General features: G+C 36.4%; 1 protein-coding gene across 2 annotated transcripts; it reads right to left on the bottom strand.

Moving 5' to 3' along the window:
- Positions 1–435: 435 nt before the first annotated feature.
- Positions 436–9,178, bottom strand: LOC133856774 (CDPK-related kinase 6-like). 2 transcript variants are annotated; one of them, XM_062291824.1, is made up of 11 exons: positions 8,473–9,172; positions 6,774–6,904; positions 6,498–6,539; positions 6,254–6,362; positions 6,008–6,086; positions 3,972–4,268; positions 3,667–3,776; positions 3,040–3,144; positions 2,772–2,834; positions 913–1,080; positions 436–746 (listed from the first exon to the last, which is right to left on the bottom strand). In XM_062291824.1, the coding sequence occupies exons 1-11, from the start codon at positions 8,995–8,997 to the stop codon at positions 612–614; spliced, it is 1,764 nt and encodes a 587-aa protein (XP_062147808.1). In that variant the 5' UTR covers positions 8,998–9,172; the 3' UTR covers positions 436–611. The 2 variants fall into 2 exon arrangements, with proteins under 2 accessions (XP_062147808.1, XP_062147813.1); XM_062291829.1 differs by lacking the exon at positions 436–746 and having other exon boundaries at positions 942–1,080; positions 2,772–2,844; positions 8,473–9,178.
- Between the last annotated feature and the right edge of the window lie 7,687 nt (positions 9,179–16,865).

Here is a 16,865-nt window from a genome sequence, read left to right as displayed (position 1 = left end):
CACACAATTAAATTGAGACGTTTGTCCAGGCCAACTAATTAAGCTCCACTAGAAAGCTGATGATATTTTCATAATAATTGGAGGCAGAGCCTAATCCTATCCAGCTGGTGCATGTTTTGACTTTTGAGGATGATTGGCTTGACTGAAATAATATCTTTTCTTTTCTATTATTATATACTCCATCAAGAATTAATGCATGTGATCATTTACAACAACGTGCATTTGTTGCTGAAAGTTGCCTCTTGTTTTTTCTGTACTCTTTTTATTTTTATTTTTTTCATCTAATCAAACATATAATTCATTAAGGGCGCATAATTGAATGAATATATTTTAAATTATGTTAATCTTTGTCGACACAATTAATCTCAACAGTTGATACTTTATGCTCATATGCACATACTTCTTACAAAAGATCGATGGTTACAAATATCTTGATGTTGCTCGAAAACAGAACGCTTTCTGACATAAAAGAAATATTGAATCAATCATCAATCTCAACCTTGTCTGGACATTCATCTTTACAACATTTTTCTTTAAATTGTCGGTAGAAAAAGTGAAAACAATTTGTATGAAACTTCTGTTAATAATAGCTCCCTTTGTTGTAAATGCTATCAGTGTCTTATGCTAGAACTACGTATTGTTACACCATGCAAAAATTTGGTATATCCAAGGAAGTTGAGTTTTCCATCCGAGTTTCTGATCCAATCCTTGAGCAAAGAGTAAACTTGAGGACCCAGATTCAATTCCTGCACAAGATTATTCATCAAGTTATGTGAAAAATACTTTAATACTCCTCCTCACGTGCGAGTTCAAGTCCAAACCAAACACGTAGAATATTTAACAGAGACAATGGTTGAACTCAAAATCTTTGCTCTGATACCATATTAAAGTTTAATAGCTTGATGCTCATACCTGTGCCAGTTCCATAACTGAAATGGCCCGGTTTCCTTCCTGTTCAAAATACTCAAAAGCCATACTTGCAATGTTCTCCCATCCTTCATGAGCCTCAAGCTGATACGTGCTGATTGCAGCAGCACAAAACTCTTCAAAGTCCATTCTTTTATAACAGAGCGGTTCCATCTTAAATTCATCATTAAAACAGTTAGCATAAAGTATTTCAGGAACAACATTCAAATCGACAGAACAAAAGAAGAAAATATAACAACAATCCATTTTGCATTGAAAGCTATGTTTGTCAACAGAGAAACTGCAAAAAGTAAAACAAATGAATGCCCCAGGCAGGCACAAGATTCAACAGCTTCTAACATGGAAAGTGGTAGGAATCATTTTCTCTTTCCATCATGTGCTGCTTTCAAAGGAACTAAGCTGACTATGCATGTCTCTAACTCATCTCCTATTACACAAGGACTCCCAAGTATCGTATCGTGCAAAAACTAATAGAACATTTTAAACTAGCATTACACTCTTAATGATGAAACACCATGATATATGGAAAAACAAGCAAAGCCAAAATGTGGAATCATATACTTTCCTTATGTTAATCTGAAGTTATATATTTGTTCTTGAGAAGCTAATTTGAAGCTATATATTTGTATTCCATCGCATTCAGGTGGGTTGAGAGTTCACAATTTCAACCAGTTTAATCGAGCACTTCAAGGTAAATGGTTGTGGAGATATGGTAGGGAGAGAGAGGCTTTTTGACGATTGATGATTGACACCAAATTTGAGAGCTTAAAGGGCGCGTGGTGTTCGAAAGAGGTGTCGGGTTCCTTTGGAGTAGGTGTGTCGAATCATATTAGGAGGGGGTGGGAGAAGTTATGTAATTTTGTTCGTTTTGAGGTAGGGGATGGGTCACTTATTAGTTTATGGCATGATTGGTAGTGTGGGGATAGATCTTTGAAGCAGTGCTTTCCAGTTCTGTTTAGTATTGTTAGGAACAAAGATGCGATGGCTGTGGATAACTTGGTCTTTCATAATGGAGTTATTCAATGGAATGTTCTTTTTACGCAGCAAATCCAGGATTGGGAGATGGAGATTGTTCTTTCTTCCTTCGAGCGGCTTTACTCTTCTTCAATTTGACATGGAGAGGGTGACAAGTTAGTTTGGAACCCCTCTAAAAGGGGTTTATTTGAAGTGAGGTCCTATTGTGAAGTGATTATTAGGAAAGATGGCCCTTCATTTCTGTGGAAGAGTATCTGGCATGTTAACGCTCTGACAAGGGTGGCTTTCTTTGTACGATCAGCAACTTTAGGTAAAATTTTGACGCATGACAATTTGCGTAAGATGAATATCGTAGTGATTGAGTGGTGTTGTATGTATAAAAAGAGTGGGGAGACTATTGACCATTTGTTGCTTCACTGCGAAGTTGCCCATGATCTTTGGAGTTACATTCTTACTTTATTTGAGGTCGAGTGGGTTATGCCACAAACGGTGCTGGAGTTGTTGACTAGTTGGGGTGCGTCGGTTGGGTATGGTCCTGCTAAAGAAGCTTGGCGGTTAGTTCCTCTGTGTTTAATGTGGTGTATTTGACGGTAGCGGAATGAGCGGCTCTTTAAAGATATAGAGACATCAATGGTGGAGATTCAGAAGCGTTTGCTCAATACTTTATATATTTGGATAGCGTCCCATCATTGCTTGAATATTTTTACTTATGTAAACTTTTTAAATTTATTCTCTATTCCATCCTTTTAAGGGCACTCTTGTATACTTCTCGTGTATTAGGGTTGCGCCACTCTGCGCTTTTTAAGAATTGATTTAAAATTACTTATCAAAAAAAAAAAAACTAATTAACATACATCAATATTTCTTACCGAATTTAAAATGTCAGGAACCTTTGACTCCCTCATGGCATCAGTGGCATTTCTCATGAGAGCCTGCACTTTTCTTCACAATAAATTGAAATGTCATGATGAAATAGAAATAAGATAATATATAAATAAAATTCTACTCCATAAGTCAACCTTGAATTCATTAATCAAATAACTATATTACAGTGTTACTTGATAACGAAATCCTGTGTTCAAAAGGTAACCTAAATGTCATAAAGGAACTGAGAAATATAAGGAAGCACAAACTAACCGCCCTAAAATTATCGAGGGACACACATCCATCTTTTGGTTCCAACAGCTCAAACTGAGCCCTAAGGTAGATGAGCTCATCTTCTGTTAAAGCTTTTGAGAGAGCCTGCAATTATTATAAAAAAAAAAAAAAAATGAAATATGGCTTAGAGAGAACAAGTATAAAGCATTCATAAAACGTCAAGTGAAAAGCTATCTTGCCCCAAGCAATGGGCCATGTGTGACACATGCCACTTGAAAGTGCCATGTAAAGGCAAACACGCCTATGCACGGGTGGAATCACGTTGGAGCTTGGGTAGCAGTAAAAATTTAATTTTTTTTAAAAAAAAATTGACATGGTCCCATAAAAGTTTTTAAAAAAATCTAATACAAATTCTTCCAAAATTAACTTTTTACCACCCAAAAAGTGTTTTTTTTTTTTGTTTTTGTTTTTTGTTCCCCCAAAACCTAAAATTATAGTTCTGCCCCGCCTTTACATCAAATCTTAGGCCACCTTGTTGATTTGTTTTTTTAACATCGTTGGTTCTTTTATATTTCTTTTTTCTTTTCTTTTTTTTCATGGGGGGGAAAGAAAGACACCTTCTTCCATAAACAATTGTGTTTTAATAATAAGATACTGGGAAACTACCTTTAATGCTGCACGTTTGAAAGGTGTCGCACGAACATATGACCTAACTAACTTGTAGATCAAAATATCTAAAGGCACAGCTTGGTTTTCATCACGTAGCCATGGGTGAGCTGCAAATATAGATGTGATCATCATTTTTCATTGGTAAGAAATTTATATGCATACGACTATGTAGGAAAATTTGGACAAATCAAAGAAACTCGGGAGAGAGAGAGAGAGAGAGAGAGAGAGAGAGAGAGAACATTTAAAGTTTCTAACAATTAATAGTAAATTAAGGACAAAACCATAAATCACATATATCTTACCTAGAGCTTGAGCAGCAGTCATTCTTTTCCTGTGGTCCTTGTTCAAAAGCCTTCTAACAAAATCTTTAGCTTCTGGTGACACCAAAGGCCAAGGTGAATCATCAAAATTAGGATCAGCCCTTAGCACAGAACGAAAGATTCCTGATTCAGTACGTGCCCAGAAAGGTCTGCTTCCACATAACAATATATATGTTATCACACCGATACTCCATAAATCTGCTTCAACACTGTAAGATCTATGAAGCACTTCAGGTGCAACATAGTATGCACTGCCAACAATATCATTGAGACGTTGATCTGTACATGTACAAGAATTAGAACTTCTGTGAAATCAATGTGCCCATGAATACAAGGCAAACAATTATTAAAGGAATGTATAGATGAAAGTGGCATTTTCCCAGACCATTGCAAGCTAAGATACAAAACTAAAAACAATCTTGACACAAGCATATCTTTTTTTTTTTATGAGTAAATGAAATTTTATATAAAGAAAAAAAAAAGCGTAAAGCGCCCCTCTAAGTACATTGGAAGTATACACAAGGAAACGCCTAAGAAGGCAAAGAAAAACGAACAAGAAAATCAGAAAAGCTAATAGACACGGGTGACAAAAAAGCCTCCGTCCAAAGATACAACAAATGTAAAAACGATGCAACAATATTCTCCATGGAATTCTCCAAGTCTTCAAAACACCTAAGATTTCTCTCCTTCCAAACACACCAAAGAATACATATAGGTACCATCTTCCAAACAACACACACAAGCATATCTATGGGTGCCAAAATTGTTATCCGTTTAATACAATCATTTAAGTGCAAAAATCAGATGAATATCCACAACTTAGGCTCCATTTGATTATCAAGAAAACAAAAGGTAAAAGAAAATAAAACTATTTTCCTGAAAAATTTCTGTTGTTGACTGTCACGAAAACTTGTAAGTCTCACCACTGACTACTTTCCTGCAGTATGCTTTCCCTAAAATCTGATCGTGCATTTTAACAAGATTATGCATCACATGAAAGTTTTTTGTTTCTTGGGTAAGTAATCACCACAGGGAAGTTATTACCATTTGTCTGCAAACTTTTCTTGCAAAACCACATAATTACTTGAAAAGTCATGAAAATCAATTTTCCTTTTCTTTCCACTTTCCTTTACTTCACTTTTCTTGAGAAATATTTTCCAGCGAACTTTATTATTAACCAAATGCAGCCTAAAGAGAGAAAAACTTTTACAAGCAAAATTGAACAAACAATAGTAGGAGTAAGACAAAGCATAGATCCATGATAAGAAATTCAAATTGCACCAATCAAGGATCAAGTGACAGAGAATTGGACTGCTACATGCAATTATGTATAGTCAAGAACCCCTTATCAACAAGGATGTGGTTGAATTTAGTTAAATCCTAATGCTATCTTGTAGCCATGGCCGTATTTGGAGCAAAGTACATCACTACGGAATGGCTAGTTAGCTTGCCAAGTTGCCCCTACAAAATGATTGGACATGACAAAATGCAACATGCTAAAAAGATTTTCTGTATGAGTATGAGTTCTGTATATTCAGATGGAGGAAAATCCCAAAACTAAGTTGACTTTTTCACCAATCTAACTTAATATGGTCAATAACTCAGGAACAGGGTTCTGAATAATGTGAGCTAGTAACCAAGCAAATACCTTTTATGGATAGAACTCAAATATGGCAATTGGTCCCGTCACCCAATTGAGAAATAGTAATTGGATGCGTGTTTTGTGTTTTATCTATCTAATTCTTAATCATTCTTACCTACTGAAACTAAAAATTAAAAGAGAAAAACCCCTTCAAAAGATGAAGCTTTGCAGGGAGCATATGATAATATTAGGTGGCAGCTTGAACCACTTATTTAACCATCAAAGTGCGCATATATATCACAGTAAAGATACAACAAAAGGAGCTACTTAAATAAGAAAATAAAATTAGGACAACTGGGTTATACTACATCATAGTATTTATCGCTCTAGGATATTCATCTATCCAAGCCATTGTACAAGGTTAAGAAACTGTTACCTGGCCTGATAAAATCAGATAGACCAAAATCGATAGCCTTCATTGGAGCATTCTCATCTTTTGTGACAAAAAGAAAATTCTGTCAAGCAGTCAGCACATATAGAGTTATTAATTGGAATTCGGAACAATAACTAAAAACACAAAAAAGAAAACAACATGCATGGGCATGGGCACAGCCAATTCATTCCGATTGCAAGAGTAGTAGTAAATTGGAGAAAGATTATTAGTTCGTTGGCAATGCGATACCTCTGGCTTTAGATCACGATGGACAACACCTTGAAGATGACAAAAGGCAACTACGCTTACAATTTGAACCACAATTTTTTTAGCATCTTCCTCCGTGTATCTTCCACCTCTACATTAAAGGATAGTAACAATTCATGAGGACTACAATCAAATTAAACTCATAGAAAACAAAAGTAGGACTTAAAATCACCATGATTAGGAATAAGATTTTTAGTACAAACAAAATAAACTCATCCATATTTACCTAGACAGAATTCTGTCCAGTAGTTCTCCACCCTCACACAATCTGAAAGGGAAAAGAAAATCGAAATCCTTCAGAACAATCAAAGGTCAACAAATATAAAAAAGTACGCCTAGATTAACCTATCTATATATTTTATATCCAATGAATGGTATTAAAAATATTTTGCATTCTAGGCAAAAGTTTATCATCGTTCCTCACATAATCAAACACAAAGTAAATAACTGCCACCAAGAGATAATTCTTCTTAGAATGAGACTTCAACAAGGATACACATACTCCATAACTATGTAGACGTTATTGGCATCCTCAAACGAATCATGAAATTTGACCAGATTGTTATGCCCAGATAAGGCTTTTAATATTTTCACTTCCCTACGAACATCTTCAACTGCTATTGCTGTTGTCATCTGCCACATAACACTGTTAATTACCAAAGACCAACAAAACCTAGAGGCATCAACTTTATAAATCAATTTATTTTCATGAAGCAGTAAATGTGAACAAAATTGTGTCACCTACAACAACACAAGAATAAGAATAGTAGGAAATTTGATTAAAAAAAAAGCTGCTGAGAATTAATATTAGACATAAGATGTATTATTCAAAGAAGCACTCTGCTCAAAAGTAAGAGAAAGCAGCTACAACCACCCCTAGCACATAAAGTTGAAATTGATCGATAGCCTCCTTCCAGCTGATAATCCTTATTTTGTCCCATTAAAACTTGGAACTAGAGTCCAAATTAATCTTAGCTTATAATTGAAAAGTGAGTCAATGAAGCAACTTAAATCAGAGTATCTTTTTCACATAATCTTCCATAAAGGATGCAGAGGCTAACATTGGAAAGCAGAAGAAAGATATGAATCTATGTAATTTTAATCCCACAGTCATTACGGAGACCAATTAAATACTCATACTAAAATAATACCCTAAATCAAAACTGAGCTCCTAATACCCTGTTTCCAAGACTCAAAACGCGCAACTTGAATTAACATCATATCTTGTCATCAGTCTATGGGAGTGGTGTTCACCGCTTTCTTAGTTTGAACCAACATCAAAGGTCTAATATACTTGCCACTTCTCATAAAGAAGGAAAGCTTTGTCAATCAACTCATGTTTTTCATACTTGTTCAGTTGTTCCTAGGTCTGACTGCGTCAAATGTCAATCATCTTTGGCTCATCCCATGCACTACCTAAAAACAACTTCCTTTGGTTATCTGTGCATCTTTTACTTCACTCAATCTGGTATGAGGCTCTAATAACTTCAGAATACCTCCAAACCGCATGCCAACTCATCCTCAAGAACATGGCGCAGCAGCAGCAACTAAAAAATGGCTGCATCTGTCATACTACTGAACCACATTAACTTTCCACCCTGTGAAAAGCAATGAAGAGGCATAACTTGTTGTCCAACTAGTTCAAGTTTTTTTGCGCTAATTAAGGAAACCAGTTAAAGCACATGAGCCGAGTAAACGACATCCAGAGACCCTAATTAAGGAGAAATCTTTCCAAATTACGATATGACTGGTAAACTAGAGACCCAAAAACATTTTTTTGGATGAGACCCGATAATCTTATAGTTTCCAAATTTATTGTCGACCCAACATCAATTTTGAAATTGAATCACAGCCCAACAAATTAATCAAATTTAACTGAACATTCACTTGCCCAGCTTTTCCCTGGACCAAATAAGCCTAATAGAAGCTAGCTTAAATAACCGAGTATCACCTCAGCTTTCATGTCTTTTGTCTCGTCTTCAAATTTCAAATCCAATCATAAACCAATTTCAGTTTTAAATTCGATTACAACCCAACTCCAGTGAAGTATGAAAGAATCAAATTTTAAATAAACCTTCACCTTCCCAACTTTGCACTAAACTCAAACGAAATTTAACAAAAACTAGCTTAAGTTACTAATTTACTAAAAACCCACTTCAACTAAAGTATAGAAAACTATACAAACACATACCCACACACACCTTAGCTTTAGATACGATTTTCACAGCCACGGCCTTCCCTTTAAGCTCTCCTTTCTTGCCCTTTGCCCAACAGGTGTGACCAAAATGCCCTCGACCCACCTCTTTCCCAAGCTCGAACTTTGCCCCAATGTTCTTCGCGTACCCGAAGCTCTTATCGAGCCCTCCCTCTCGCTCCCCTTCCCCATTCTCCTCCGGTATCGGCGTCGGACCATCCGGCGGCCTCTCCTGACCTCTCCGCCGGAGAATCGCCATGATCGGCTTCGCCGGAGAGGGAGGTGGCAGCGGCCACCGGAATTTCCTCCCCGGCGTCCTCGCCGGCGACGGGGCCACTCCTGCCGGGAGCGGGCTCTGGAAGGGGCTGGCAGAGAAGGAGTGCGCCGGCGTGGCCTTCCCGGAGCGGGTATTGCCGGAGACGGAGTTGGAGGATATTGGTAATGTTGCCGCAGTCTCCGCGGAAGGGTCGCCGGAGCCGGTGTTCCCGTCGTTGTCGACGACGGAGACGTTCTTGCTGCAGCAATGGCCCATCGTTGATCTCGGGGTTTTAGAGCTTTGACCAGTGGAAGTCAAATCATCAGACGGCTGAAACGTAAGGAAGAGCGTTCACAAGTTTACGCCGGCGGTCGTGAGAGACTGAGATAGGTGCTGGATATTGAAAATGATGCCGTTTTATAAAGCTTTTGAAAGTTGGAGAGTGAAGCTAATGTGACGGTCAGCTGTGGGTATTTGTGGGTGAAGCCGTTGATTGGACTAAGATTATTCATAACAGCCACCGTGGGCCAATTGTAAATTGCATTTATCTTGACGATTTAATTCAAATCTACCAACAGTTTTATAAAGGATAAAGTTTTTTCTTTAATCGGGGGGATTTCTTTTTTAAAAAAATATTATTAAATTAATATGTGTTTTAAAAAACATGTATGGATTTAATAGAATGATTTCAATTTAATTTGAATAAAAACTTTATCCCACAATAATGGTAGTTAAGAGGGGAGTACAAATATGAGGTTCAATTAGATCTTTAACTTTGTTTATCAGTTTTATTTATTGCTTTTAATAAATATTATAAGTACATCCCCCTCACAAACACTCAATTTTCAACGTTTTACCGAATTAAATATTGCATTAATATCTCCCCTAACTAAAGTTTTTCTTCAACTTGTTATGATCAAATCACTTAAAATTATGTGAATTTAAATAGTATTTATTATTATTATTATTATAATTATTATTATTATAGAAATTTCCGTGGTATTCTCAAGCAATGGTTCCAGGCATTGGGTTGAAATCCAACGATATACGATGCTCCTGCTGGTCAAAATTGTTTGCCAATGTTCAATATAAAGATTAATTAATCCTGATCGTGCCGCTTTAATAAAATAAATAAAAAAAAAAAAAAAAAAAAACATGATATATCAAGCAGTATATATTTAATAAAGATATCGTATTTTTTAGCTGATATTTTGTCAAGCTAGAATTAATTCAATTAATCCTGCGATTATCATAAGGGCTGTGATCATATATGGTCACAGCCTGTTTGACCAGCCTGTTTAGTGGCAGGATGAGACATAGTTGTACGCATCGTATGGTCAACTTAATATGTGAACAACGCGTTTTCATTTTATTTTCCATGCAGTATATATAGACCAGTTATATATATACGTTGAAGTTTTCTGCATATATCATATATGTGTAACATGTGTTAACGTTGGTGCCTTTTCAATTCTTTGATTACTTTTGTTGCTCGGATCTGCCGTTGAACCAGTAGGGACAGATTTGCCGTTGAGCTTTAAGAGTCACCTTGTAAACCTCTCTTTGAATATATCGCTTCTGGTCTTGTTTATATTGTTGGGATATTTATAATAATATATGTTTAATTATTAATTTGTTTATCTTCTTCTTTTTCATTTTTTTTACTTTTCCGCCGGCCCTTCTTTTCTGTGGTCATGGGTGATGGTTGGCTTGAGAGTTTGAGCTTAATCGAAAGGTACGCGAAACGATTCACGGGAAGCCTAGCTTAGTCCTATTTGTGTAATTATCATTTTAATAATATTAGTTAATTTCGAACCTTCTAAAGGGATAAACTTTTAGGTGACGGGGGAATAAATTTTTAGGTTACGAGAGAATCTAAACCTTAAATTTTGAGAGAACTTAGACCTTTTAGATTCTGAGAAAACTAAATATTTTCAAACACAAAATTTTTGATTAATTATACTTTTATCTTTATTAATTGATAACCCATTAAATAGGCGACTACATGAATAGTACTCCACAACTCAAACAAAAAGACTTTGAGATCAACTCATACGGCAGTAATAATTAAAAGGATCTCGACTTAGAAGGATAGCTCTAACTATTTTTATTTAATTAAACTACGACTATTCTAAGATAAGTTACAATAAAAATAACTGCAAGAGTTTCATAGAATACGTGCTTGTGAGTCATGTCAACGTTTTATACAGCTTTGTCAGAGCCACACCATGCAGTGTTTTTACCGGTTTGTTCTGATACCATTAAAAAGACTAGTCAAAATTAAGTAATATTATAAACCATAATATTGTTATCTCATGACTATGTCATAATGGTACGTGTTAGTCACAACAAGAATGATTAACGGGGTCGGTTGAAATGTCACTCAAGATTGTAGAGTAAAAACGGGTCTTCTAAAATTACTTATTGGGAGCTTTAATTTGCCACGTGATCATTGACGGGTACGTAGGAAACCAAACCGACCAAGCGGTGTAGAGTTGCAGTGTGAAGTTGAAGACTTGGTATATATGAATGGCTATGTATACACGGAAGGCTATGGCCAAAAATTGTGTTCTCATCTCAACTACCAACCCAGCTTCCATTGAATGCGAAATGGAAACGAACAAACAAACCGAAAATAACGCTGGAGTAGAATGAAGGAACACTTGTTGGAAGATTAGTTGTTTAATTAATCAGTTCATTGACTGCGTTTTGTGAGTTTTAAAATGACTTAAAGGAATTCAGTACGTTTATGCTTGTTTATGAGCTTAGGCTAGGCTTAGCAATTTGGGTTTACGGGTTAGGTTCGTGTCAATCCGACCTGCCCGAATACACAATCGAGGTCTAACATGAACCCGACCCAACTAATAATCGGGTTGAAACTTCAAACCCGAACACGACCATATTGTTAACCGAGTTACCCAAACACGACTCGGGTAACCTGTTGTGACTTCGTCTTCGTCTTCATCTCAAGCTTCTCAGTGCTGCTCCTCCCCTCTTCCTCCTCTCAGTTTCTATCCCATCTCAACCGCACCACCACCACAGTACCACTACTTCACCAACTCACAAAACGATGTTGACTCCAACGGTCCGACCCCCTCTTCTCTGATGCCCAAGATGACGACGTTTCCACTTCTGAAGACAAAATTGACGAGCTCGACATGGTCGAAGAAGATCCACAACAACAAGACGAATTAGAGGAAGAAGATGCAGAAGGCGACCGATCGGATCAAACTCGGGTTTCGGGCTACTTCTTCAACCATCTCAGCGGGGCCATCAGGAGGGAGTTCAACCAGCACTCGATTGACGAGTGGGACGACAATCGCTTAGGGTCTGAGGATCGGAGGAGGCATGAAAGTTATGAAACCTCAAACCACTGAAAGTCTGAAACGGCTGAAGGAGAGGAGGAGTGAAAGAAAAGATGCGGCCATAGGGTTTGTTTCGGATTTTATTATTTTTTATTTTTTAAACAAACAGGTTATAATCATGTTAGCGGTTTGACCCGCCATGCACGATTATAACAGTGTCATAATCGGGTTGACACAATTATGAGAACCCGATTACTCAAAATACAAACTCTGTATTTTCGTATCATGTTCGTACCGGGTTCACGGGTCGTGTCAAAAATTGCAAAGTCTAGCTTAAGTCCTCGGCTTTTGTTGAATCGACAGCTTTTATACGTATTTGGATCATTTTTAGTTCAATTGAACGGGAGAGTATTCAGTCATTGTAAAAGTAACGATAAAATTGTTTAAAAAATGTGAAAGAACAATTTTGCTTTTACTTTTACAAGGACGAGATACTCTCCAATTCATTTGAACCGAAGATAATCTATTTCCCATATTATTTAAAAGATAAACGATACTCTTTATATTTATTTTACATCGATTCATATAGTGTGTTTTAAGTGATACTTCATATCAAATTATTTTTATTTAAAAAATGTCACGTCAACCGGTATGAATGTAATAAATAAACATAAGAGTGGCATTATTCTATTCGAAAAACTCGTCTACTATTTAATGATCTTGTTCCTGCTGCTCATAATCTTATCAGTTGGGACGGTTTTACTAATTACAGTGTTAATTGGCCTGTTCATAACCTTTCTGCATGGATCGTACGTCTCTACTTATTGCGGTGAATTCATTCACATCTTTTCTCCCTCTCCTTTTTATGATGTATATATACTGTTAGATAAAAGAAAATAAAATAAAATCCTAATGATAAACGAAGGAGAAAAGAGTACAAGAAAGAACTTGGGATAAAAAGCCAAAAGACCTCTGAGGTGGCCTGGAGCGCATTTTGCAGCAAGATGATCGAGGTCTTTGGCTGGCTTGTCTATGCACTTTCACTGCACTAATGACAAGGGTTAGTAGGTCAAAGTAGTAATGACGAGGGGTAGGTCAAATAATTGATAACCAATGTTCAACAAAAAACAAAAAGAAAAAAGAAAAAGAAAAAGTACGTTTATCATATATTGTACTGAAAAATGATTCATTTTTTCTTTTTATTATTTTTTTAAATCATTTTACTTTTAAAAATTATTATCGGATATGTGAGATTTATGTGAGTCCCACGTATAAACTCCACAGGTCTAATAATTACTTTAAAAAATGAGATAATAAGAGAAGAACATAAAAATAATATATAATACATATTGAGACAAGAGTTATAATATCACAAGAATTATAAAATAATAAATTAGATTTATTGTTGTTAATGTAAAAGTAGAAAAGATTTGTAACGTTTAGACTTTTTTTCTATAAATAAAGTCTTGTATTTGTATATAATCAAATTTATAAAAATGAAATATGTAACTAATTAAAGAAAATATTTTGACGTGTAGATGTAAGTCATAAGCTGAACCACCTAAAATCTATATTTATTCTCTTTTCTTTATTTATCTTTAAATTATTATTAGTTGTTACGCATCTCGTATTTTATTACCAGTTTTCTTATTATAAGCATATAGATTAGGAGTAATGCTACACATCATTCCCTTGTTCTCTTTTTGTCCTCCCAAAATTGATGTGGCTCTTAAAATCACCATTTGATCAAAATCTAAAAGTGATATATCAAAAATTCAATGGTGATTTTAAGAGCCACATCAATTTTGGGAGGACAAAAGGATGATAAGGGAATGATGTGTAGCATTACTCATATATTAGACCGTGGGAGATAAAGTCATTAAATGGATTAATTAAACTCATACTTCTATAATCAATTCGATCCGTGGATGTAGTTGGGGGATAAACGCCTATAAAAATATTGGATTAGGTGAAGTTCTGCCCTCATGAGTTTTATACTGTGTCCATGCTTTTGACCAAATATCACCTCAGTTACGATTGGCCACAAAGAGCAGTGAGGAACATTACAGGATCTCGTACAAACCATGTTTAAGAATCTTCCAGGATTTGTTTACCTTCTCAAAAAGCAATTTTCTGTTTTAAAAAATAAAAAAACACATTTCTGTTTTCCAAACAAAAAAAAAAAACTTTTTTCAAAACATTGAACAAATGATTTAAGAAAAAATATAAGAAAGCTTCTTCAACTAATAACTAATTTTAAAATAGCCTAATGAATTTTTAAGTGTGTTAAAGTGATTCATCAAACTACTAAGATAAGCCAAAAATACCATTTTTTTTTTTATAATACCCTTATTCTCTTAAAAACTAAAATAAAGATTTTATTTTTTTTAAAAAAAAAAATATCTATTTTTTAAACAAACAAACAAAAAAAATCTAAAGAAAGGTAAAGAAATTAAAAATTTGAATAAAAAAGAAAAAAAGAAAAAAAAAACCAAATGGTGGCTTGGCAGTCACCCCTAGCTTCCTCTAGGGTGGCCTGCCACCACCAGGGGTGGCTCCAAGGCCAACTCCCACCTCAAGTAGCCCCAAGTAGGGGTAGAGCCATAAATTTTTTGGTGGGGTCCAAACCTAAATATATAGTCCCTCTATATGTATTCGTGTAAAATAAAAGCAAACAAATCTTAAACTTAATTTCATATTAAGTTATAAGTTATAAGTAATATAGGTTTGGCAATTTTTGACCCGATGCGAACACAACACAAAAATACATGATTTGAGTTTTGGGTAATCGGGTTCGGATTAACCCGCAGGTTGACCTACTCACACGATTATAACCCGTTCGCTTTTTTTTTTTTAAGTTCAAAAACCGGAAAGGGCTGAAACAAACTCTAGCGCCCGCATCTTTTCTTTTCATTTTTTTTTTTTTCACTTTCTTTCACTCCTCCTCTAGTCCTCTCCTCCAGCCATTTCAAACTTTGAGTGGCTTCACGCCTCCTCTGATCCTCAAACCCTGAGCAATCGTCATCCCACTCGTCGATCGAGCGCTGGTTGAACGCCCTCCTGATGACCCCGCTGAGATGGTCGAAGAAGTAGCCTGAAACCCGAGTCCGATCTGATCAGTCGCCGTCTGCATCTTCTTCATCCAATTCGTCTCGTTACTGTGGATCTTCAACGATGTCGAGACTCAAGCTCGTCGATTTTGTCTTCGGAAGTGGAAACGTCGTCGTCTTGGGCATCGAAGATGAGGGGGTTGGAGTCCACGTCGTTTTTATGAGTTGGTGAAGTAGTGGTGGTGGACGGTGGTGAGGTTGAGTTGGGGTGTGAGAGAGGCTGAGATTGTGTTGTTTGCCTATTTGGGCTTTGGGGTACGCGGATTGGGGTTCACAACGGGTTACCCGAATCATGTTCGGGTAAATCGATTGATATATGGGTCGTGTTCGGGTAACTCGATTGATATATGGGTCGTGTTCGGGTTTAAGAATTCAACTCGATTAATAGTCAGGTTGGTTCGTGTGTTGACCCGATTGTGTAATCGGGTCAGACAGGTTGACACGAACCCGAATTGCCAAGCCTATTAGTAATGTATACAAAAGTTACATGTCTATAAAATCATATTTAAAATTTTTTTTCTTATGAATACAATAGTGTTATAGTTTGCTATAGACATGTAAAAAATAAAAATAAAAATAAAAATAAAAATAAAAATAAAAAAACCAGAAAAAGAACTTTGTATCTCATTCGAATTGTACTCAACGACGATCTTCCATGGAATAAAATTCATCCATTATCATTTATTTAATAAAATCCGTAGATATTTCTTTATCAATATAAACTAGCAAATGATCTACTAGAAACTCATATTCCATTTTACTATGTAATATAGTTTCTACTAGTAGAGTAAATTTGTTGGGAATGTTGAATTTTATTTTTGCTGGGGCCATCATATGATTAATCCTTAAATTTTTATTTTTATTTTTTAATAGTTTTGGATTTTATTTTGTTTTTTTTTTTGGGGGGGGGGGGGGGGGGGGGTGTTGCCTCTACCCTTGCCCGCAAGCCATACTAGAAGTGGTCGGGGGTGGCGCGGGACTAGCCCCATGGGCTAGGGGTGGCAACGGCTCATTAGGGCTGAGCATGGGGCCGGGGGGGCGATGATGCCCGTCTTTTGGCACTGCCCCGCAGTTTGGGAAACCCGCGCCCCACTAAAATCCCCCTGCATTCGTATGGGGCAGGGATCCCTGTGGGTATAGAACACCTAAACAAATAAAAAAATCTAAGAACCCATGTCCATAAATAAAGAAGATTTTGTGAAAAAGAAGAGAAGAAGAAGGTTACGACATTAAGAAGAAAAAGAAAATATATGAGAGGGGGGGGGGGGGGGGGATGTGATCCTGGCAGGAACAAGATTTTGTGAAAAAGAAGAGAAGAAGAAGGGCTACAACGTTAAAAAGAAAAAGGAAAATAAAATATATGAGAGAGAGAGGGGGGTGGGGGGCTGTGGTTATGTGAAGAAGAAGAGAAAAAGAAGGAAAAAAAGAAGAATAAGTGCTACGGTGCAGGAAGAAGAAGAAAAAATCTGGAAGAAAAAGGAAAAATATATATATGAGGGAGGGGGCAGCGGCGCTCTAACACTAAAAATTAGGAGTTTTTTTATTTATTTATTTACACGGGGAGGGGCGGGGATCTAGGAAAAAAAAGATTTAAACTCGCGCCCTGCCCCGCACGGGTTGGTTAAAATCCAACCCGTACCCATAAAAAAAAACACTAAAAATCACGTTTTTAGGGGCGGGGCGGGTTCACGGGTTTTTGCTCACCCCTACGGCTCATCCCCAGCCACCT

Source organism: Alnus glutinosa, chromosome 1, assembly GCF_958979055.1.
Source record: "Alnus glutinosa chromosome 1, dhAlnGlut1.1, whole genome shotgun sequence".
Taxonomy (NCBI): domain Eukaryota; kingdom Viridiplantae; phylum Streptophyta; class Magnoliopsida; order Fagales; family Betulaceae; genus Alnus; species Alnus glutinosa.
This window is presented reverse-complemented; position numbering and strand designations above follow the sequence as displayed.